A 23,803-nucleotide genomic window follows, 5' to 3' on the forward strand; every position below is an offset into this window, starting at 1 on the left:
CGGTGTCAGAAACCAATCAATAACTCAATCAGCACTGAAACACACACAGGGACACAGACACTATCAGAGCAATACAGCTGCCAAGATAGACGCCGCTGAACGATACACATCGAGAGAGTTTCACACATGGGCTGTGTTCACCTTGTCTGCCTTTAGAAAGGATGAGTTGAGAGACAGGAGGGGAGAAAGGAAGGGTGCGGGGCGGAGAGTGTGGCTGTGGGTGGCGGTGATGTGAGAAGGACTGCATTACAGAAACAACTGTCGTCTGTAAATAATAAATGGACCGTTTCATGGGGACAGCATGCTTGGCCGAGTTAATGTCACCACACATCAGGGATACGGAGGGAGGGGGAGGGAGTTGTCGGTGGTTTAGGAGGACAGTGACACACACTGACCTGTTGAGGGGCTGGAAGGCTCCTGCATGTTGCCTGAAGGCCTCTGGGGGTGCTGTTCTGAAAGTAGAGGGGTGGAGGGGGCAGCAGATAGAGGATCAGAGGACTGGTCTGGGTTTAAGAGGATCATGACTGGTCTGGGTCTACTTTAGGTCAGTAATCGATCTACCATGAATAATCTGCTGTGTACAGCTCAATGTACTCAGCATCTGTTAGGCCAAAGGACATACTTCACTGCCTCTGTCTGGTACCACCCACGCCCATTGGAAAAAGAGTTTGTGTGGGTTTGTGTGTGTGTACTCACTGTCCTCTAGAGGAGTGGATCAACAGGGTGATGAGGGTGGAGGTAGCAGGACACACACAGTTCAGGGCCAGCATGGCATACTTAAACTCCTCTTCACACACCACATGATCTGCAGACAAAGGCAGCAAAGGAGACAAACCAGTAACACTCAGTATACAGTAATCAAATCAAATTCAACTTTATTAGTCACATGCACCGAAACACAACAAGTGGAGACCTTACCATGAAATGCTTACTTATGAGCCCTTAACCAACAGAGCAGTTCAAGAAAGAGTTAAGAAAATATTTACCAAATAAACTAAAGTAAAAAAGAACAAAAAGTAACACAATAAAATAACAGGGTGTACCTGTTAACACAGGGTGTACTGGTACCGAGTCTACACTACCGTTCAAAGTTTGGGGTCACTTAGAAATGTCCTTGTTTATGAAAGAAAAGCAAAATTTTTCGCCATTAAAATAACATCAAATTGATCAGAAATACACTGTAGACATTGTTAATGTTGTAAATGACTATTGTATCTGGAAACAGCTGATTTTTCATGGAATATCTAATTAGGCGTACAGAGGCCCATTATCAGCAACCATCACTCCTGTGTTCCAATGGCTAATCCAAGTTTACCATTTTAAAAGGCTAATTGATCAGTAGAAAACCCTTTTGCAATTATGTTAGCACAGCTGAAAACTGTTGTCCTGATTAAAGAAGCAATAAAACTGGCCTTCTTTAGCCTAGTTGAGTATCTGGAGCATCAGCGTTTGTGGGTTCGATTACAGGCTCAAAATGCTTTGTGAATGTTGACCTGTTTAAAGGCATTGCTCACTTCGGCTACGAGAGCGTTATCACACAGTCGTCCAGAACAGCTGGTCCTCTCGTGCATGCTTCAGTGTTGCTTGCCTCGAAGCGAGCATAAAAGGCATTTAGCTCATCTGGTAGGCTCAAGTCACTGGGCAGCTTGTGTCTCGGTTTCCCTTTGTATTCCGTAATAGTTTTCAAGCCCTGTCACATCCGACGAGCATCAAAGCAGGTGTAGTAGGATTCAATCTTAATCCTGTATTGACGCTTTGCTTGTTTGATGGTTCGTCTGAGGGCATAGCGGGATTTCTTATAAGCGTCCAGATTAGTGTCCCACTCCTTGAAAGCGGCAGCTCTAGCCTTTAGCTCAGTGCGGATGTTGCCTGTAATCCATGGCTTCTGGTTGGGATATGTACGTATGGTCACTGTGGGGATGACGTCGTCGGTGCATTTATTGATGAACCCGATGACTGAGGTGGTATACTCCTCAATGCCATTGGATGAATCCCGGAAAATATTCCAGTCTGTGCTAGTTAAACAGTCCTGTAGCGTAGCATCATTTGACCACTTCCGTATTGAGCGAGTCACTGGTACTTCCTGCTTTAGTTTTTCCTCATAAGCAGGAATCAGGAGGATAAAATTATGATCAGATTTGCCAAATGGAGGGTGGGGGAGAGTTTTGTATGCATTTGTGTGTGTGAGAATATAGGTGTGTGCGTCCATGTGAATATGTGTGTGTGTGTGTGTGTGTGTGTGTGCATATGTGCCTGTGTGTGTGGCATCTAGAATGTGTGTGTATGGATTTTGTCAGCCCCTAAAGCCACCTTATTAGTGCAGGTGCATCCCAAAGGCTGTGGTAATTGATATCTCAGTCAGAGGCTGAGATGAAGTCTGGCCTGTTAGCTAAGTGTAAACGCTGTGGTTTATGCAGAACACTAATTAATTCTGATGGAATTAAAACATCTTCATTAAATCTCAACATAATTTACCCAGATGCTCCCTCCCTCCCTCCATCAAGTAGGCTGCATCAGGTGAATTAACACTATGATTTAATCTATTATTAACTCAATGGCACGTACTTGACAAAACAACAAGATGCAATTAGCAGAGATAAATAAATATACATTCGTCAAATAGACAGTCAACTCCCTGTCATGTCAGATTATTTTCTCTTCTCCTCCTTAGGGCATTGTCTCTTTTTACCCCTTCAATTTACATTCTGGGTTGTTTTTACCCCTTCAGTTTATATTCTGGGTTGTTTTTACCACTTCAGTTTATATTCTGGGTTGTTTTTACCCCATCAGTTTACATTCTGGGTTGTTTTTACCACTTCAGTTTATATTCTGGGTTGTTTTTACCACTTCAGTTTACATTCTGGGTTGTTTTTACCACTTCAGTTTATATTCTGGGTTGTTTGTACCACTTCAGTTTACATTCTGGGTTGTTTTTACCACTTCAGTTTACATTCAGGGTTGTTTTTACCCCATCAGTTTACATTCTGGGTTGTTTTTACCCCATCAGTTTTATATTCTGGGTTGTTTTTACCCCATCAGTTTTATATTCTGGGTTGTTTTTACCCCATCAGTTTTATATTCTGGGTTGTTTTTACCCCATCAGTTTTATATTCTGGGTTGTTTTTACCCCATCAGTTTACATTCTGGGTTGTTTTTACCCCATCAGTTTACATTCTGGGTTGTTTTTACCACTTCAGTTTACATTCTGGGTTGTTTTTACCACTTCAGTTTATATTCTGGGTTGTTTGTACCACTTCAGTTTACATTCTGGGTTGTTTGTACCACTTCAGTTTACATTCTGGGTTGTTTTTACCACTTCAGTTTACATTCTGGGTTGTTTTTACCCCATCAGTTTACATTCTGGGTTGTTTTTACCCCATCAGTTTTATATTCTGTTTTTTTTTTACCCCATCAGTTTTATATTCTGGGTTGTTTGTACCACTTCAGTTTACATTCTGGGTTGTTTTTACCACTTCAGTTTACATTCTGGGTTGTTTTTACCCCATCAGTTTACATTCTGGGTTGTTTTTACCCCATCAGTTTTATATTCTGGGTTGTTTTTACCCCATCAGTTTTATATTCTGGGTTGTTTTTACCCCATCAGTTTTATATTCTGGGTTGTTTTTACCACTTCAGTTTATATTCTGGGTTGTTTTTACCCGTTCAGTTTTATATTCTGGGTTGTTTTTACCACTTCAGTTTATATTCTGGGTTGTTTTTGTATTTCTTTGCTCTATATCTTATTTTGGGGTTAAGGGGGCCTGGCAACACCCCTGCAGTGCAGTGTCTAATTAAAGGACCTTTCACACTCTCACACACTTAGCAAAGGCCTGGGAAGGAGGGAGAAAACGGAACCAGCCTGAACAAACATAGATAACACCAATCACTCCACCTTCACTGCTCCTGCCTTGTCTGTTTCTCTTGTTTTTCTGCTACCTTCTCTCTCATCTCTTTGTGACAAAAAAACAATATAGAGTTATGACCAATAAAATGAGGCTCAGGGAGCAGTCATTTTCCCTGCTGTGTAATTCTTGATTACATCATATGCTGTAATCAGTGGACACATATTATTAGGGGTACAGTGTTTGGTACAAATGAGATCTTGTCCTTAGATGCCCAGATGTGCTTTGCATATTGATTGTCGACAGAAACGTTGGTAGCTAGAATTGTCCAGCCTCGCCTCTCGTGCCTCAGGAGAAGGTTAGTAGCTAGTAAACACATAAAAGCAATGAGACACAGGTCCTTTCTGTTTAGCAGCTTTACTTCCATTAGACTCACCAACAGAGAGGAAAATGTTGTTGATGATGATAATATTTGTATAAATTACAGGCATAGTGGGAAAGAAAGAATGTTTGGATCATAATATGTACCCAAATGATTTTTTTAAAAATTCACTGTAGTGTTTTTGCAGACTTCACTGTGGTATTCACTATAGTAAATACCACAGTGAATACTCTAGTATTTACTATAGTTTTGCAGATATGACTGTAGTATACTGTAATATTTACAGTTTACTATAGTATAAATACTGTAGTAAGAAAAAAACGTTGGTTTATATTATAGTAATTACTGTAGTGTTTTTGTGGTCTGTAGTATACTCTACTATTTACTATAGTATTCTTCAGTATACTACAACATTCTATAGTAAGTACTATACATGATCAAGGTATACTACAGTGTGTAGTATAGTATTCTACAGTATAATACAGTTTTCTACATAATTTTATATGAAGTACTGTAGTATTCTGTGTAATGAATCATGACAGCTTAATGTTTTGGGATCAAATCATCAGTACCCTGCTAGCCTTATGTTCCTATCAATGCTGCTACAGCAGAGAACAGAACAAAATGACTCAGATCAAGCCTTTTGGGCCCCCCACCTCACAACAAAACATTTTGGTGGCCCCTCTCTTAATAATTTGTATAAACATAACAAGATTGAACAACTGAGACATAAACTGAACAAGTTCCACAGACATGTGACTAACAGAAATGGAATAATGTGTCCCTGAACAAAGGCGGGGTCAAAATCAAAAGTAACAGTCAGATCTGTCGTTCTGCCCCTTAACAAGGCAGTTAATCCACTGAAAATAAGAATATGGTGTGGCCAACAGCTGCATTAAGTACTGCAGTGCATCTCCACCTCATGGACTGCATCAGATTTTCCAGTTCTTGCTGTGAAATGTTACCCCACTCTTCCACCAAGGCACCTGTATGTTCCCGGACATTTCTGGGGGGAATGGCCCTAGCCCTCACCCTCCGATCCAACAGGTCCCAGACGTGTTCAATGGGATTGAGATCCGGGCTCTTCGCTGGCCATGGCAGAACACTGACATTCCTGTCTTGGTGGCATTGTCATGCTGGAAGGTCATGTCAGCATGAGCCTGCAGTAGGGGTACCACATGAGGGAGGAGGATGTCTTCCCTGTAATGCACAGCATTGAGATTGCCTGCAATGACAACAAGCTCAGTCCGATGATGCTGTGACACACCGCCCCAGACCATGACAGGCCCTCCACCTCCAAATCGATCCCGCTCCAGAGTACAGGCCTCGGTGTAACGCTCCTTCCTTTGACGATAAACGTGAATCTGACCATCACCCCTGGTGAGACAAACCGCGACTCGTCAGTGAAGAGCACTTCTTGCCAGCCCTGTCTGGTCCAGCGATGGTGGGTTTGTGCCCATAGGTGACGTTGTTGCCGGTGATGTCTGGTGAGGACTTGCCTTACAACAGGCCTACAAGCCCTCAGTCCAGCCTCTCTCAGCCTATTGTGGACAGTTTGAGCACTGATGGAGGGATTGTGTGTTCCTGGTGTAACTCGGGCAGTTGTTGTTACCATCCTGTACCTGTCCCACAGGTTTGATGTTCGGATGTACCAATCCTGTGCAGGTGTTGTTACACGTGGTCTGCCACTGTGAGGACGATCAGCTGTCCATCCTGTCCCCCTGTAGCACTGTTTTAGGCGTCTCACAATACGGACTTTGCAATTTATTGCCCTGGCCACATCTGCAGTCCTCATGCCTCCTTGCAGCATGCCTAAGGCACATTCACGCAGATGAGCAGGGACCCTGGGCATCTTTCTTTAGGTGTTTTTCAGAGTCAGTAGAAAGGCCTCTTTAGTGTCCTAAGTTTTCATAACTGGGACCTTAATTGCCTACCGTCTGTAAGCTGTTAGTGTCTTAACGACTGTTCCACAGGTGCATGTTCATTCATTGTTTATGGTTCATTGAACAAGCATGGGAAACGGTATTTAAACCCTTTACAATGAAGATCTGTGAAGTTATTTGGATTTTTACAAATTATCTTTAAAAGACAGGGTCCTGAAAAAGGGACATTTGCTGAGTTTAGTTCACCTGACACAAGACTGAATAAATCCAAACATTACACTGTTGATTTCATGTGCATTTTACGTTAAACTATACTTTTCACAGCATTTGTCAATAATGAAATCGGGGAAAAAAACTCTGGATACATTCAGTAACATGATAAGAATATTTCTGGAAAATGTGGGGTAGGTGCAACATAACACAAAAATATGACAAGGGTTTGAGTGAGAGGACTAGCTGGTGTCTTCAAGTGGCCACACAACCCTCCAGTGTGGGCACAGTCCCCAAGTAATTTCAATGCACTCAAAGAGTCTTCAACTATAAGGTGTTTTCCTTTAGTTCTCCTAGCAGTGCCGTTGAGGAAATAGGGCACGTTGGAACACAGCTCTGCATCCCTGCCTTTACACAACTACTGTTGTTGTTCACGCAACCAGTAACGGTCCATTATAAATCGCAATCTGGGTCAGGTGGGCATGATTTGAAAGCTTGTTCTATTGCCAACATGACCAGCTAAATGATAAAATACAATCTTACGGTGTGAGGCTTTCACAATGCTATTAGAAAAGCAGGTCGTACGGTGTGAGGCTTTCACAATGCTATTAGAAAAGCAGGTCGTACGGTGTGAGGCTTTCACAATGCTATTAGAAAAGCAGGTCGTACGGTGTGAGGCTTTCACAATGCTATTAGAAAAGCAGGTCGTACGGTGTGAGGCTTTCACAATGCTATTAGAAAAGCAGGTCGTACGGTGTGCATAGAACGGAGTCACGAGTTCATTCAGATGGGGAAAATGTTCATCATAATACAACAAACAGATTCATTCTGTTCAGGACAACCCAGGGTAGAACAACATCTCATCTTGGAACTGTACATCAAACATAGTGATCAGAAACATTGACACTGGATATGACATAAGTTTTTTGTGAAGTGCACATTCGGACATTTGGCTTCGATGACGTCAAAGTGGTAATTATTATAATCCTCAACGTCTCATCTTTCAAAATACATAGATTCATCGTAATTTACAGATGCTCAAGTTCAGAACGGCTGTCTGTCAAAACCCATACAGCTGTGAAGAGCAGAGCCAAAGCTCTGGAGTCATGTATAGCATGTTACTGTGCATCCACTATGTTCCAGTTTAAGCACAGACAATCTTAAATACATTTGGTATGGAGAGTTGGTCAGTGTGTGTGTGAGAGGTGTGTGTGTGTGAAGGACGTGTGTGTGTCTCTGTGTGTGTCTCTGTGCGAGGTGAACTCCCACGCTGGCAGCAGATAGTAATTACTGCAGGTCTGCCCAAACAGCAACCCTAATTAAATCAGCATGCAGTTATTGTGTGATGGTATGTGTAAGTGACCAGGCTATTGACCAGGCTAATATAGCTCAGCCCACCAGAAACACACCAGGTCATTGTTGTTCAACATTTGGTCAGGGAAAATCAGCACCATGCAACCCAGTCAACCCACAAGCCAATTCTGATTCATATAAACCCCCTCTGATCCTTCCCACACAGAGAGAGAACTTGAGTGGCAATCTCCTCTCTCTGCCTCTCTGCATAGAGCCATCCCAACATACACTGAGTGTAAAAAAAACATTAGGAACACCTGCTCTTTCCATGACATCGACTGACCAGGTGAATCCAGGTGAAAGCTACGATCCCTTATTGATGTCACTTGTTAAATCCACTTCAATCAGTGTCGATGAAGGGAAGGAGACAGGTTAAAGAAGGATTTTTAAGCTATGAGACATGTATTGTGTATGTGGGCCATTCAGAGGGTGAATGGGCAAGACAAAAGGTTTACGTGCCTGTGAACGGGGTATGGTAGTAGGTGCCATGCACACCGGTTTGAGTCAAAAACTGCAATGCTGCTGGATTTTTTCACACTTAGCAGTTTCCCATGTGTATCAAGAATGGTCCACCATCCAAAGGACATCCAGCCAACTTGACACAACTGTGGGAAGCATTGGAGTCAACATGGGCCAGCATCACCATGGACTGAGTCCATGCCCCAATGAATTGAGGCTGTTCTGAGGTCAAAAGGCTCAATATTAGGAAGGTGTTCCTAATGTTTTGTACACTCAGTGTATATGATCTAATATAATAGACATTAGTCAGCTGTTAAGCTATTTGTGGGGATCAAATCAAGTCTCCACTGCGTCTCATTAGTGCCACCCACACTGGCAAATAACGAGGGAATTCAGCACCCTGTTACAACGTGCCTGTCCACGCCACTAAAAGCCCATTGCTGCACCAATTGGTTCCTCCAGTTTCTTCCACTCTGGTTACTTGACCACTGACAGGAAGAACACTGTATTAAGTAGTGGCTTTATTGTGTTGATATGAAGAGATTGGCTGTGTCTGTTAAATTGACTCACATGCATTAATTTATTTATTTTGGGGATAAATTGAAATGTTGCGAAACCATTCCTCTCTGTGATGTTGTCTTCATTGTGATTCAGGTAGCATTTCAGCTCTATTCAATGTAGCTACTATCCCGTATGCAAGCTAACTGTAGAAGCGCTAGTAGGTTTTCTATCTATGACACATTATTCCACTTAATACTAAAAGAGCCAGACTGGAATACATTCAACATTTCTTTTCACAACTGAATTTATTTATCTGAAAAGAAAATGTACGAAGAAACACGATGAAAGGAATCGATGAAAGAAATCAAAACCAATCACATCAAAGATATGCAAATGAGACATTTCAAGTACCCCTCAAACATCCGCATTTGCCTTGGACAAGGTAATTTTGGCTAGCCGATACCATAACATTCAGCATTCTGCCCTACAGCACCAATCAGAAATCACCTTGCCACAGGGCTCTCCTCAGACCTCCAGGACTGAGAGAAGCAGCACAGTAGAGGTGTCACGTTCTGACCTTAGTTCCTTTTTTATGTCTTTGTGTTAGTTTGGTCAGGGTGTGAGTTGGGGTGGGTAGTCTATGTTCTTTTTTCTATGTTGTATTTCTGTGTTTGGCCTGGTATGGTTCTCAATCAGAGGCAGCTGTCGATCGTTGTCTCTGATTGAGAATCATACTTAGGCAGCCTGTTTTCCCCATTTTGGTTGTGGGTGATTGTTTTCTGTTTAGTGTGTTGTTTCACCTTACAGAACTGTTTCGTTTCTTCCATTTCACTTTGTTATTTTGTTTTGTGCGTTCAGTCAATAAATTATGACGAACACTTACCACGCTGCATATTGGTCCGATCCTTCTTACTCTTACTCAGAAGAAGAAGAGATTCGTTACAAGAGGAGATAGGCAGACATAGGAGAATAGAAAAAGCAGCTTCATGCTATTCCATCTCCTTGGTAACACCCCAGCCTAAACTAATAACAAACCCATGCATTCCGATGGAATTCAGACTGTTAAAAGGTAAGGCACTGCCGATAGATGACTCCCTGCATACAGCAAGCAAATTAGGCAGGCAGAAACTGGATTTCCTTGACTAATGTAATGGGATAAAATATGAATCATTAATTGAGACGAAGGCAGGGAAATAGGGTTGAGTTTGAAGTTCTCGAGGATGAAATTAGAGAAGTGCGATATTGGTGAGAGAGACAGAGACAGAGTTAGAGAGAGCTACAATGAACTACAAGACAAAATACAAACCCTCCGACCCAAAAAGGCCTGTGGTGTTGACCTACATGAAATGATCAAATATTCAGACCACAAATTTCAATTAGTTTTCTTAAACTCTTTAACATCAAACTCAGCTTTGGCATCTTCTGCAATATCACCCCAATTCACAAAAGTAGAGGAAAATTTGACCCTAATAACTATCGTGGGATACGCGTCAACAGCAACCTTGGGAAAATCCTCTGCATTATCATTAACAGCAGACTTGTACATTTCCTCAGTGAAAACAATGTATTGAGCAAATGTCAAATTGGCTTTTTACCAAATTACCATACGACAGACCACATATTCACCCTGTACAGCCTAATTAACAAACAAACAAACCAAAACAAAAGGCAAAGTCTTCTCATGCTTTGTTGATTTCAAAAAAGCTTCTGACTCAATTTGGCATGAGGGTCTGCTATAGAAATTGGGGGAAAAACATACAACATTATAAAATCCATGTGCACAAACAACAAGTGTGCAGTTAAAATTGTACATAACACCCACATTTCTTTCCACAAGGCCGAGGGGTGAGACAGGGATGCAGCTTGAGCCCCACCCTCTTCAACATATATATATATATATCAATGAATTAGCAAGGGCACTAGAACAGTCTGTAGCACCCGGCCTCACCCTACTAAAATCTGATGTCAAATACTGTATCTACTGTTTGCTGATGATCTGGTTCTTCTGTCCCCAACCAAGGAGGGCCTACAGCAGCACCTAGACCTTATGCACAGATTCTGTCAGATCTGGGCCATCAGTAAATCTCAGTAAGACAAAAATAATACTGTTCTAAAAAAGGCCCAGTTGCCAGGACCACGAATACAAATTCCATCTACACACCGTTGCCCTTGAGCACACAAAAAACAATACCTACCTCGGCCTAAACATCAGCATCACAGGTAACTTCTACAAAGCTGCAAACAATCTGAGCGACAAGGCAAGAAGGGCATTCTATGCCATCAAAAGGAACATCAAATTTGACATACCAATTAGGATCTGGCAAAAAAAATACTTGAATCAGGTATAGAGCCCATTGCCCTTTATGGTTGTGAGGTCTGGGGTCCGCTCACCAACCAAGAATTCACAAAATGGGACAAACACCAAATTGCGAATCTGCATGCAGAAATCTGCAAAAAATATCCTCTGTGTACAACATAAAACACAAAATAATGCATGCAGAGCAGAATTAGGCCGATACCCGCTAATTATCAAAATCGAGAAAAGAGCATTTCAATTGAATTGAGAGCGAGAGAGCGAGGGAGCGAGAGAGCGAGAGAGAGATACCACAATGTGCAATCCGGGCAGCAAGATTTGTGGCCAGTTGTCATGAGAAAAGGGCAACCAGTGGCACACAAACAACATTGTAAATACCACCAATATTTATATGTTTATTTATCTTCCCCTACTACTCGTACTATAATTGGTAAAACATTGTATATAATATAACACTTGAAATGCCTTTATATTTTTTAAACCTTTGTGAGTGCAATGTTTACTGTGAAATTGTGATATTTCTTGGTTGATGTTGTTTTTGTTTCTTCTCACTTTTATTTATTGCTCATTTCACTTGCTTTGGCCATGTAAACATGTTTCCCATGCCAATAAAGACACTTTGAATTGAATTGAGAGAGATACAGAACGAGAAGGTGAAGGCGAAAAAGTGATGTCTTTGCCTCCTCATCTTTCTCTCTCCTCTTCCTAACAAGTGCTGCTTGATTGGTGCTTTATGACGGTTTGCTGAACAGGAAAAGGCTTTGTTTCCCTGGAGGCAAAGTGTCCATGAGTTTCCATCTCAGTAATGCAGTGTAACTACAAAACATTTTGTGTCTCCTAATGTCAGGGGATGAACACAGTTTTCATGGGCACACAAATCCCAAATGATGTGATTGCTAACCGAAAGAGTATTACCTTGATACTTAAAACCTAAATCGATACTGTCCTTATCGTGGTTTTTCAATAATTATGAATAACACTTGTTGGATGTGTATTTGGTGTCCAGCTGATTAGTTACGGTGCTTTATTTTCACACATCATCATCTGATCCAGGATGGAATTTTCTGAATGAGAGTCAAGTGATGAACAGTTGTTGTGATAGTGCATGCGATGCAACAACAGCCCAAGTGCTGGAAAAAAAATGTGTTTTGGTGTCTCATTCCTTATGCCGGGGAAGACAGTTGTGCCTGGATTCATGTTGGATCTAATATCCCTAGAGAATTGATGATCATCTGTTGTTGTCTGCTTGATTCACAGCAGGGTCTTGTTAGATTGAACAGATAAAGCATCAAGGTCATGTTTTCTGTTTTCTGAGGTTTGTTTTTTTAAATATGTTTTTTTGAAAATCTGACATTTCCTCAGATTGGTATTTGAAAAGTCCTTGTAATTATTGAAGACAATTTTCCTGCTCCCTCATAATTCATTATCTGTGATTTCAATTTTGATCAGTTTAGTGAGAGATGTGGTCACTTTCGTTGGTTTCCCGCCACTTCAATGAAAGGGTGTTACGTTGCACTACTCTGTTGCTGTAAAACCATGTTATTATGATGACGACAACATCTGATGTTCTCTTCAACTATACATTCAACTATTCAACTTGACCATACATACAAATCCTTCCATTAAAAAAGGAACCTGGTTATTTGTTACTTGGTCAGTATAAAAAAAGAGGTGGTGAGATTGTAATGCTACAGCTATTCATGGCTTTATTATGTGTGCCTGCGTCGGCCACATAGGCTTCAGAAAAGTCGCCATGCATGTATCCAATTTATTTAGTCAGGCAATGTCCACATTATTCTCACATATTTTATAATGTAATAATAATGTGAATATCAATTATTTTGCAAAGCCTAAAAAATGCATTATTTTTGATTGGTAATGGTCTACTTTATTGAAACTTTTTGATAGTTTTTTTGGGGGAAGGAGGGTTCTATAATAGGCCCTATAAGTACAATTATATAACATATACAATCGTATAACATTGAGGTCCATAAAAATTACAATGAAGTACTTGAAAAAGTCCCTGAAAGTCCTTGAATTGGACTTGCCAATGTGTGTATGAACCCTGCTTAAAGGAGGTATAGTCCTAGGTCTATGTTGTTGAATAGGTGGAGTTATGGGCCATGTTGCATATATTACCCTTTATTCCTCTAAGTACAAATGTGGAACTACATTATTATTATTTTTAAACCATTTGAAAATATTTATCCCAATGTCACACATTGGCCCCATTATGTATAAAAAGAACCATAGGCACACAACTGTACACACATAGTCATACTGACGCACACATTCCCACACTATGCACGCACACGCTCAGCCATCCCAACAAATCCCACACTCAATGCTCTGACCTGCAAACTTGACGTGGAACTTGTTCTCAGGTTTGAGGATCTGGACATACAGGGGGCAGTTTGGGGCAAAGTCTTTCACCGCCCAGGCTCTTAGAATGGTCTGGTGATCCTGGTAGAGAGAGAGAGAGAGGGGTAGAGAGAGAGAGAGAGGGGTAGAGAGAGAGAGAGAGAGAGAGAGAGAGAGAGAGAGAGAGAGAAAAAGAGAAAGGGAGGAAGGGAGGATGGGATAGAGTAGCAAGAAAGAGACTCAAATCATTAGCAGCACCAGTAGCTCCACCACAGTCACAGATTGTATCTCCTCTATGTACAATCCCCCTGGTAAGCCTCTTCAACCAGGGCACGGAGCTTTCAACAGAACTAACAGGCTATAGCCACACCAGAAAGGAAAATTCCCCAAAATTCCCGTAATTATGTCACAGGTGTGAAATAGCCAGGGTAAAATAAGAAGATAAATAATAGTTGTGAAAAAGTTCTTAGGATGATCATTTACATTTTGATAAAAATATAGTAGAGGTAGAGAGAGAAAGCTGTGAAGGAGGGAAAGAAGAGAGGAGGACAGGAAAAGAAGGAGGGTGGCGTTGTGGAGATTAAAAGTATTAAAAGGAGATTGAGGAACGTACAGCAGCGAAGCGGTCCACCTCGAATCGGTTACTGAGGATAAAACAGGCCTCAGCATCGTCCATCCTACAGCCAGTTAGTAGAGCAGCAGGAGGGGTCAGGCCAAGACAGGACACAGGTCAGATAGAGGCAGGAGGAGGAGAGAGGAACAGGAGATGAAAGGATGAGAGGAGAGAGAGAGGGGGTGGATGTTGTTGTCATGTTTTTGAGAGAGAACAAAGGAGGAACAGGACAATAGAACAATACATTTGTTCTTCTAACACACACGACTTCACAGCGAGTTACTACCCGGGCAGCAGAAGAGACGAGGAGAAAATACAATCATTTTATTTGCTGTCTTTATTTAACAGAGCCAGTGTACTGTAACTGCTATCTGCCCTGATAACTGTCTAACATTGCCTATGAGATATGCCCCTGTAGCATGTCTTGTTTTGGGGCCCCTGGAGGGGCGGCAGGTAGCCTAGTCGTTAGAGTTTTGGGCCAGTAACTGAAGGTTGCTGGATCGAATCCCCGAGCTGACAAGGTAAAAATCAGTCGTTCTGCCCCCTGAGCAAGGCAGTTAACCTGTTACCTGGCCGCCAAAGACGTGGATGTTGATTATGGAAACCCCCCGCACCTCTCTGATTCAGAGGGGTTGGGTTAAATGCAGAAGACACATTTCAGTTGAATGCATTGAGTTATACAACTGACTAGGTACCCCCTTCCTTTCCCTTTCACTGTAACATAGCTGTGATTTGGGGCCCCAGTAGCATAGCTGTGATAGGGGACTCACTTGGCCCTCATGAGGTCTTGGTCCTTGAGGGCGGAGCCCTGCAGGTAGATGACCCTCTGTGCCCACAGGGGCACATGGAGGACCCTCCGTACTTGTACATCCATCTCTGCTGGGCACAGGATCACCACGTAGTAGTCCTATAGATGGACACACACACACACTGGGGTTAATGGGAGGGCAGAGAGGGTCTCACACAAATATTCTCTCACACCCTCACCCAGCTGCTCCTGAAAATAAAACATGTTGTTTGATCATTGCTAATGCTGATTGAATCCCCTGTTTTAACCTCAGCTGCTTCAGCTCCTGGAGAGGATTACAGAGATGTACACACACGCACACACACATGAATACACGCACACACACGTTAATCACACCGTATCTCATCTTCCTAATGGAAAAAATTGTAGAATTGCAGGAAATTAGCTCTAACACTTTGCATTTTTTTTTCTCTGTTGTCAAGGGGGAAGGGTAGCTAAAGGTGGAACCAACATTTTCCTTACGGCTCCCATAAGGCTAGGGTCGGCTCTGACTGCATGTGTGGATATAGATGTGGGTACGCAGACCAGCGGGTCACTGAGGCCCCTCAGATCAGATTTTTTTGTGGCCCTCACCCCCATCAAAGTTGCCCATCCCTGCCCTAGTTACGGTTTTATGGAGAGACCTGCAGTCTGGGGTGAGCGAAGAACTCATTGAGGAAGTCCATGAGGAGGTCTATCTTGAGGCAGCTGACACACAGCACCACGTGCTTCTCCGTCTGGGCCCGGTATCGGCTGTAGTTCCCCCCAGACTTCTGGCGCTCCATCCACAGGAAGGCCAGCTGCTCAAACTACAGATGGCAAGAATTATATTAGTGTAATTAGTGATGGACAGACAGTAGGTGGGTTGAGGTAGTGAAAGACAGTAGGTGGGTTGAGGTAGTGATAGATAGATAGTAGGTGGGTTGAGGTAGTGATAGATAGACAGTAGGTGGGTTGAGGTAGTGATAGATAGACAGTAGGTGGGTTGAGGTAGTGATAGTGAAAGACAGTAGGTGGGTTGAGGTAGTGATAGTGAAAGACAGTAGGTGGGTTGAGGTAGTGACAGATAGACAGTAGGTGTATTGAGGTAGTGATAGTGAAAGACATACAGTAGGTGGGTTGAGGTAGTGATAGATAGACAGTAGGTGGATTGAGGTAGTGATAGTGATGGACTATTGGTGGGTTGAGGTAGTGATAGATAGACAGTAGGTGGGTTGAGGTAGTGATAGACAGACAGTAGGTGGTTTGAGGTAGTGATAGACAGACAGTAGGTGGGTTGAGGTAGTGATAGACAGGCAGTAGGTGGGTTGAAGTTGTGAGACACAGACAGTAGGTGGGTTGAGGGAGTGATAGACAGTAGGTGGTTTGAGGTAGTGAAAGACAGTAGGTGGGTTGAGGTAGTGATAGATAGATAGTAGGTGGGTTGAGGTAGTGATAGATAGACAGTAGGTGGGTTGAGGTAGTGATAGTGAAAGACAGTAGGTGGGTTGAGGTAGTGATAGTGAAAGACAGTAGGTGGGTTGAGGTAGTGATAGATAGACAGTAGGTGTATTGAGGTAGTGATAGTGAAAGACATACAGTAGGTGGGTTGAGGTAGTGATAGATAGACAGTAGGTGGGTTGAGGTAGTGATAGTGATGGACTGTTGGTGGGTTGAGGTAGTGATAGATAGACAGTAGGTGGGTTGAGGTAGTGATAGACAGACAGTAGGTGGTTTGAGGTAGTGATAGACAGACAGTAGGTGGGTTGAGGTAGTGATAGACAGGCAGTAGGTGGGTTGAAGTTGTGAGACACAGACAGTAGGTGGGTTGAGGGAGTGATAGACAGTAGGTGGTTTGAGGTAGTGAAAGACAGCAGGTGTGTTGAGGTAGTGATAGACAGACAGTAGGTGGGTTGAGGTAGTGATAGATAGATAGTAGGTGGGTTGAGGTAGTGATAGACAGTAGGTGGGTTGAGGTAGTGATAGATAGACAGTAGGTTGGTTGAAGTAGTGATAGATAGAGAGTAGGTGGGTTAAGGTAGTGATAGATAGACAGTAGGTCGTTTGAGGTAGTGATAGATATACAGTAGGTGGGTTGAGATAGTGATAGTGATGGACAGTTGGTGGGTTGAGGTAGTGATAGATAGACAGTAGGTGGGTTGAGGTAGTGATAGATAGACAGTAGGTGGGTTGAGGTAGTGATAGTGAAAGACAGTAGGTGGGTTGAGGTAGTGATAGATAGATAGTAGGTGGGTTGAGGCAGTGATAGATAGATAGTAGGTGGGTTGAGGTAGTGATAGACAGTAGGTGGGTTGAGGTAGTGAAAGACAGCAGGTGTGTTGAGGTAGTGATAGACAGACAGTAGGTGGGTTGAGGTAGTGATAGATAGATAGTAGGTGGGTTGAGGTAGTGATAGACAGTAGGTGGGTTGAGGTAGTGATAGATAGACAGTAGGTTGGTTGAAGTAGTGATAGATAGAGAGTAGGTGGGTTGAGGTAGTGATAGATAGACAGTAGGTGGTTTGAGGTAGTGATAGATAGACAGTAGGTGGGTTGAGGTAGTGATAGTGATGGACAGTTGGTGGGTTGAGGTAGTGATAGATAGACAGTAGGTGGGTTGAGGTAGTGATAGATAGACAGTAGGTGGCTTGAGGTAGTGATAGATAGACAGTAGGTGGGTTGAGGTAGTGAAAGACAGTAGGTGTGTTGAGGTAGTGATAGACAGATAGTAGGTGGGTTGAGGTAGTGATAGACAGATAGTAGGTGGGTTGAGGTAGTGATAGACAGATAGTAGGTGGGTTGAGGTAGTGATAGATAGACAGTAGGTGGTTTGAGGTAGTGATAGACAATAGGTAGGTTGAGGTAGTGATAGATAGACAGTAGGTTGGTTGAAGTAGTGATAGATAGACAGTAGGTGGGTTGAGGTAGTGATAGATAGACAGTAGGTGGGTTGAGGTAGTGATAGACATACAGTAGGTGGGTTGAGGTAGTGATAGATAGACAGTAGGTGGTTTGAAGTAGTGATAGACAGACAGACAGTAGGTGGGTTGAGGTAGTGATAGACAGACAGTAGGTGGGTTGAGGTAGTGATAGACAAACAGTAGGTGGGTTGAGGTAGTGATAGACAGGCAGTAGGTGGGTTGAAGTTGTGAGACACAGACAGTAGGTGGGTTGAGGTAGTGATAGATAGACAGTAGGTGGGTTGAGGTAGTGATAGTGAAAGACAGTAGGTGGGTTGAGGTAGTGATAGATAGATAGTAGGTGGGTTGAGGCAGTGATAGATAGATAGTAGGTGGGTTGAGGTAGTGATAGACAGTAGGTGGGTTGAGGTAGTGAAAGACAGCAGGTGTGTTGAGGTAGTGATAGACAGACAGTAGGTGGGTTGAGGTAGTGATAGATAGATAGTAGGTGGGTTGAGGTAGTGATAGACAGTAGGTGGGTTGAGGTAGTGATAGATAGACAGTAGGTTGGTTGAAGTAGTGATAGATAGAGAGTAGGTGGGTTGAGGTAGTGATAGATAGACAGTAGGTGGTTTGAGGTAGTGATAGATAGACAGTAGGTGGGTTGAGGTAGTGATAGTGATGGACAGTTGGTGGGTTGAGGTAGTGATAGATAGACAGTAGGTGGGTTGAGGTAGTGATAGATAGACAGTAGGTGGCTTGAGGTAGTGATAGATAGACAGTATGTGGGTTGAGGTAGTGATAGATAGACAGTAGGTGGGTTGAGGTAGTGAAAGACAGTAGGTGTGTTGAGGTAGTGATAGACAGATAGTAGGTGGGTTGAGGTAGTGATAGACAGATAGTAGGTGGGTTGAGGTAGTGATAGATAGACAGTAGGTGGTTTGAGGTAGTGATAGACAATAGGTAGGTTGAGGTAGTGATAGATAGACAGTAGGTTGGTTGAAGTAGTGATAGATAGACAGTAGGTGGGTTGAGGTAGTGATAGATAGACAGTAGGTGGGTTGAGGTAGTGATAGACATACAGTAGGTGGGTTGAGGTAGTGATAGATAGACAGTAGGTGGTTTGAGGTAGTGATAGACAGACAGACAGTAGGTGGGTTGAGGTAGTGATAGACAGACAGTAGGTGGGTTGAGGTAGTGATAGACAGGCAAGTAGGTGGGTTGAAGTTGTGAGACACAGACAGTAGGTGGGTTGAGGTAGTGATAGATAGACAGTAGGTGGGTTGAGGTAGTGATAGTGAAAGACAGTAGGTGGGTTGAGGTAGTGATAGATAGATAGTAGGTGGGTTGAGGCAGTGATAGATAGATAGTAGGTGGGTTGAGGTAGTGAAAGACAGCAGGTGTGTTGAGGTAGTGATAGACAGACAGTAGGTGGGTTGAGGTAGTGATAGATAGATAGTAGGTGGGTTGAGGTAGTGATAGACAGTAGGTGGGTTGAGGTAGTGATAGATAGACAGTAGGTGGGTTGAGGTAGTGATAGATAGACAGTAGGTGGGTTGAGGTAGTGATAGTGATGGACAGTTGGTGGGTTGAGGTAGTGATAGATAGACAGTAGGTGGGTTGAGGTAGTGATAGATAGACAGTAGGTGGCTTGAGGTAGTGATAGATAAACAGTATGTGGGTTGAGGTAGTGATAGATAGACAGTAGGTGGGTTGAGGTAGTGAAAGACAGCAGGTGTGTTGAGGTAGTGATAGACAGACAGTAGGTGGGTTGAGGTAGTGATAGATAGATAGTAGGTGGGTTGAGGTAGTGATAGACAGTAGGTGGGTTGAGGTAGTGATAGATAGACAGTAGGTTGGTTGAAGTAGTGATAGATAGAGAGTAGGTGGGTTGAGGTAGTGATAGATAGACAGTAGGTGGTTTGAGGTAGTGATAGATAGACAGTAGGTGGGTTGAGGTAGTGATAGTGATGGACATTGGTGGGTTGAGGTAGTGATAGATAGACAGTAGGTGGGTTGAGGTAGTGATAGATAGACAGTAGGTGGCTTGAGGTAGTGATAGATAGACAGTAGGTGGGTTGAGGTAGTGAAAGACAGTAGGTGTGTTGAGGTAGTGATAGACAGATAGTAGGTGGGTTGAGGTAGTGATAGACAGATAGTAGGTGGGGTTGAGGTAGTGATAGACAGATAGTAGGTGGGTTGAGGTAGTGATAGATAGACAGTAGGTTGGTTTGAGGTAGTGATAGACAATAGGTAGGTTGAGGTAGTGATAGATAGACAGTAGGTTGGTTGAAGTAGTGATAGATAGACAGTAGGTGGGGTTGAGGTAGTGATAGATAGACAGTAGGTGGGTTAGGTAGTGATAGACATACAGTAGGTGGGTTGAGGTAGTATAGATAGACAGTAGGGTGGTTTGAGGTAGTGATAGACAGACAGACAGTAGGGGGGTTGAGGTAGTGATAGACAGACAGTAGGTGGGTTGAGGTAGTGATAGACAAACAGTAGGTGGGTTGAGGTAGTGATAGATAGACAGTAGGTGGGTTGAGGTAGTGATAGTGAAAGACAGTAGGTGGGTTGAGGTAGTGATAGATAGATATAGGTGGGTTGAGGCAGTGATAGATAGATAGTAGGTGGGTTGAGGTAGTGATAGACAGTAGGTGGGTTGATGTAGTGAAAGACAGCAGGTGTGTTGAGGTAGTGATAGACAGACAGTAGGTGGGTTGAGGTAGTGATAGATAGATAGTAGGTGGGTTGAGGTAGTGTATAGACAGTAGGGGGGTTGAGGTAGTGATAGATAGACAGTAGGTTGGTTGAAGTAGTGATAGATAGGAGTAGGTGGGTTGAGGTAGTGATAGATAGACAGTAGGTGGTTTGAGGTAGTGATAGATAGACAGTAGGTGGGTTGAGGTAGTGATAGTGATGGACAGTTGGGTGGGTTGAGGTAGTGATAGATAGACAGTAGGTGGGTTGAGGTAGTGATAGATAGACAGTAGGTGGCTTGAGGTAGTGATAGATAGACAGTATGTGGGGTTGAGGTAGTGATAGATGACAGTAGGTGGGTTGAGGTAGTGAAAGACAGTAGGTGTGTTGAGGTAGTGATAGACCAGATAGTAGGTGGGTTGAGGTAGTGATAGACAGATAGTAGGTGGGTTGAGGTAGTGATAGATAGACAGTAGGTGGTTTGAGGTAGTGATAGACAATAGGTAGGTTGAGGTAGTGATAGATAGACAGTAGGTTGGTGTGAAGTAGTGATAGATAGACAGTAGGGTGGTTGAGGTAGTGATAGATAGACAGTAGGTGGGTTGAGGTAGTGATAGACATACAGTAGGTGGGTTGAGGTAGTGATAGATAGACAGTAGGTGGGTTGAGGTAGTGATAGACAGACAGACAGTAGGTGGGTTGAGGTAGTGATAGACAGACAGTAGGTGGGTTGAGGTAGTGATAGACAAACAGTAGGTGGGTTGAGGGTAGTGATAGACAGGCAGTAGGTGGCTTGAGGTAGTGATAGATAGACAGTATGTGGGTTGAGGTAGTGATAGATAGACAGTAGGTGGGTTGAGGTAGTGAAAGACAGTAGGTGTGTTGAGGTAGTGATAGACAGATAGTAGGTGGGTTGAGGTAGTGATAGACAGATAGTAGGTGGGTTGAGGTAGTGATAGATAGACAGTAGGTGGTTTGAGGTAGTGATAGACAGATAGGTAGGTTGAGGTAGTGATAGATAGACAGTAGGTTGGTTGAAGTAGTGATAGATAGACAGTAGGTGGGTTGAGGTAGTGATAGATAGACAGTAGGTGGGTTGAGGTAGTGATAGACATACAGTAGGTGGGTTGAGGTAGTGATAGATAGACAGTAGGTGGTTTGAGGTAGTGATAGACAGACAGACAGTAGGTGGGTTGAGGTAGTGATAGACAGACAGTAGGTGGGTTGAGGTAGTGATAGACAGGCAGTAGGGTGGGTTGAAGTTGTGAGACACAGACAGTAGGGTGGGTTGAGGTAGTGATAGATAGATAGTAGGTGGGTTGAGGCAGTGATAGATAGATAGTAGGTGGGTTGAGGTAGTGATAGACAGTAGGTGGGTTGAGGTAGTGAAAGACAGCAGGTGTGTTGAGGTAGTGATAGACAGACAGTAGGTGGGTTGAGGTAGTGATAGATAGATAGTAGGTGGGTTGAGGTAGTGATAGACAGTAGGTGGGTTGAGGTAGTGATAGATAGACAGTAGGTTGGTTGAAGTAGTGATAGATAGAGAGTAGGTGGGTTGAGGTAGTGATAGATAGACAGTAGGTGGGTTGAGGTAGTGATAGATAGACAGTAGGTGGCTTGAGGTAGTGATAGATAGACAGTATGTGGGTTGAGGTAGTGATAGATAGACAGTAGGTGGGTTGAGGTAGTGAAAGACAGTAGGTGTGTTGAGGTAGTGATAGACAGATAGTAGGTGGGTTGAGGTAGTGATAGACAGATAGTAGGTGGGTTGAGGTAGTGATAGATAGACAGTAGGTGGTTTGAGGTAGTGATAGACAATAGGTAGGTTGAGGTAGTGATAGATAGACAGTAGGTGGTTGAAGTAGTGATAGATAGACAGTAGGTGGGTTGAGGTAGTGATAGATAGACAGTAGGTGGGTTGAGGTAGTGATAGACATACAGTAGGTGGGTTGAGGTAGTGATAGATAGACAGTAGGTGGGTTGAGGTAGTGATAGACAGACAGACAGTAGGTGGGTTGAGGTAGTGATAGACAGACAGTAGGTGGGTTGAGGTAGTGATAGACAAACAGTAGGTGGGTTGAGGTAGTGATAGACAGGCAGTAGGTGGGTTGAAGTTGTGAGACACAGACAGTAGGTGGGTTGAGGGAGTGATAGACAGTAGGTGGGTTGAGGCAGTGAAAGACAGCAGGTGTGTTGAGGTAGTGATAGACAGACAGTAGGTGGGTTGAGGTAATGATAGATAGATAGTAGGTGGGTTGAGGTAGTGATAGATAGACAGTAGGTGGGTTGAGGTAGTGATAGATAGACAGTAGGTGGGTTGAGGTAGTGATAGTGATGGACAGTTGGTGGGTTGAGGTAGTGATAGATAGACAGTAGGTGGGTTGAGGTAGTGATAGATAGACAGTAGGTGGCTTGAGGTAGTGATAGATAGACAGTATGTGGGTTGAGGTAGTGATAGATAGACAGTAGGTGGGTTGAGGTAGTGAAAGACAGTAGGTGTGTTGAGGTAGTGATAGACAGATAGTAGGTGGGTTGAGGTAGTGATAGACAGATAGTAGGTGGTTGAGGTAGTGATAGATAGACAGTAGGTGGTTTGAGGTAGTGATAGACAATAGGTAGGTTGAGGTAGTGATAGATAGACAGTAGGTTGGTTGAAGTAGTGATAGATAGACAGTAGGTGGGTTGAGGTAGTGATAGATAGACAGTAGGTGGGTTGAGGTAGTGATAGACATACAGTAGGTGGGTTGAGGTAGTGATAGATAGACAGTAGGTGGGTTGAGGTAGTGATAGACAGACAGACAGTAGGTGGGTTGAGGTAGTGATAGACAGACAGTAGGTGGGTTGAGGTAGTGATAGTGATGGACAGTAGGTGGGTTGAGGTAGTGATAGATAGATAGTAGGTGGGTTGATGCAGTGATAGATAGATAGTAGGTGGGTTGAGGTAGTGATAGACAGTAGGTGGGTTGAGGTAGTGAAAGACAGCAGGTGTGTTGAGGTAGTGATAGACAGACAGTAGGTGGGTTGAGGTAGTGATAGATACATAGTAGGTGGGTTGAGGTAGTGATAGACAGTAGGTGGGTTGAGGTAGTGATAGATAGACAGTAGGTTGGTTGAAGTAGTGATAGATAGAGAGTAGGTGGGTTGAGGTAGTGATAGATAGACAGTAGGTGGGTTGAGGTAGTGAAAGACAGCAGGTGTGTTGAGGTAGTGATAGACAGACAGTAGGTGGGTTGAGGTAGTGATAGATAGATAGTAGGTGGGTTGAGGTAGTGATAGACAGTAGGTGGGTTGAGGTAGTGATAGATAGACAGTAGGTTGGTTGAAGTAGTGATAGATAGAGAGTAGGTGGGTTGAGGTAGTGATAGATAGACAGTAGGTGGTTTGAGGTAGTGATAGATAGACAGTAGGTGGGTTGAGGTAGTGATAGTGATGGACAGTTGGTGGGTTGAGGTAGTGATAGATAGACAGTAGGTGGGTTGAGGTAGTGATAGATAGACAGTAGGTGGCTTGAGGTAGTGAT

At 43.2% G+C, this 23,803-nt stretch overlaps 1 protein-coding gene across 1 annotated transcript in view; it reads right to left on the bottom strand.

Moving 5' to 3' along the window:
* The window catches only part of LOC109897424 (potassium channel subfamily T member 2), a 119,432-nt gene that overhangs the window by 11,492 nt on the left and 84,137 nt on the right, over positions 1-23,803 (bottom strand). Inside the window, exons 12-17 of the mRNA XM_031834864.1 lie at positions 15,350-15,514; positions 14,689-14,825; positions 13,919-13,982; positions 13,299-13,407; positions 697-805; positions 396-452 (exon numbers count right to left, since the gene is read on the bottom strand). Coding sequence (XP_031690724.1) covers positions 396-452; positions 697-805; positions 13,299-13,407; positions 13,919-13,982; positions 14,689-14,825; positions 15,350-15,514 — 641 coding nt within the window. The remainder of the gene's footprint in view (positions 1-395; positions 453-696; positions 806-13,298; positions 13,408-13,918; positions 13,983-14,688; positions 14,826-15,349; positions 15,515-23,803) is intronic.

The sequence above is a fragment of the Oncorhynchus kisutch genome, linkage group LG10, assembly GCF_002021735.2.
Source record: "Oncorhynchus kisutch isolate 150728-3 linkage group LG10, Okis_V2, whole genome shotgun sequence".
NCBI lineage: Eukaryota > Metazoa > Chordata > Actinopteri > Salmoniformes > Salmonidae > Oncorhynchus > Oncorhynchus kisutch.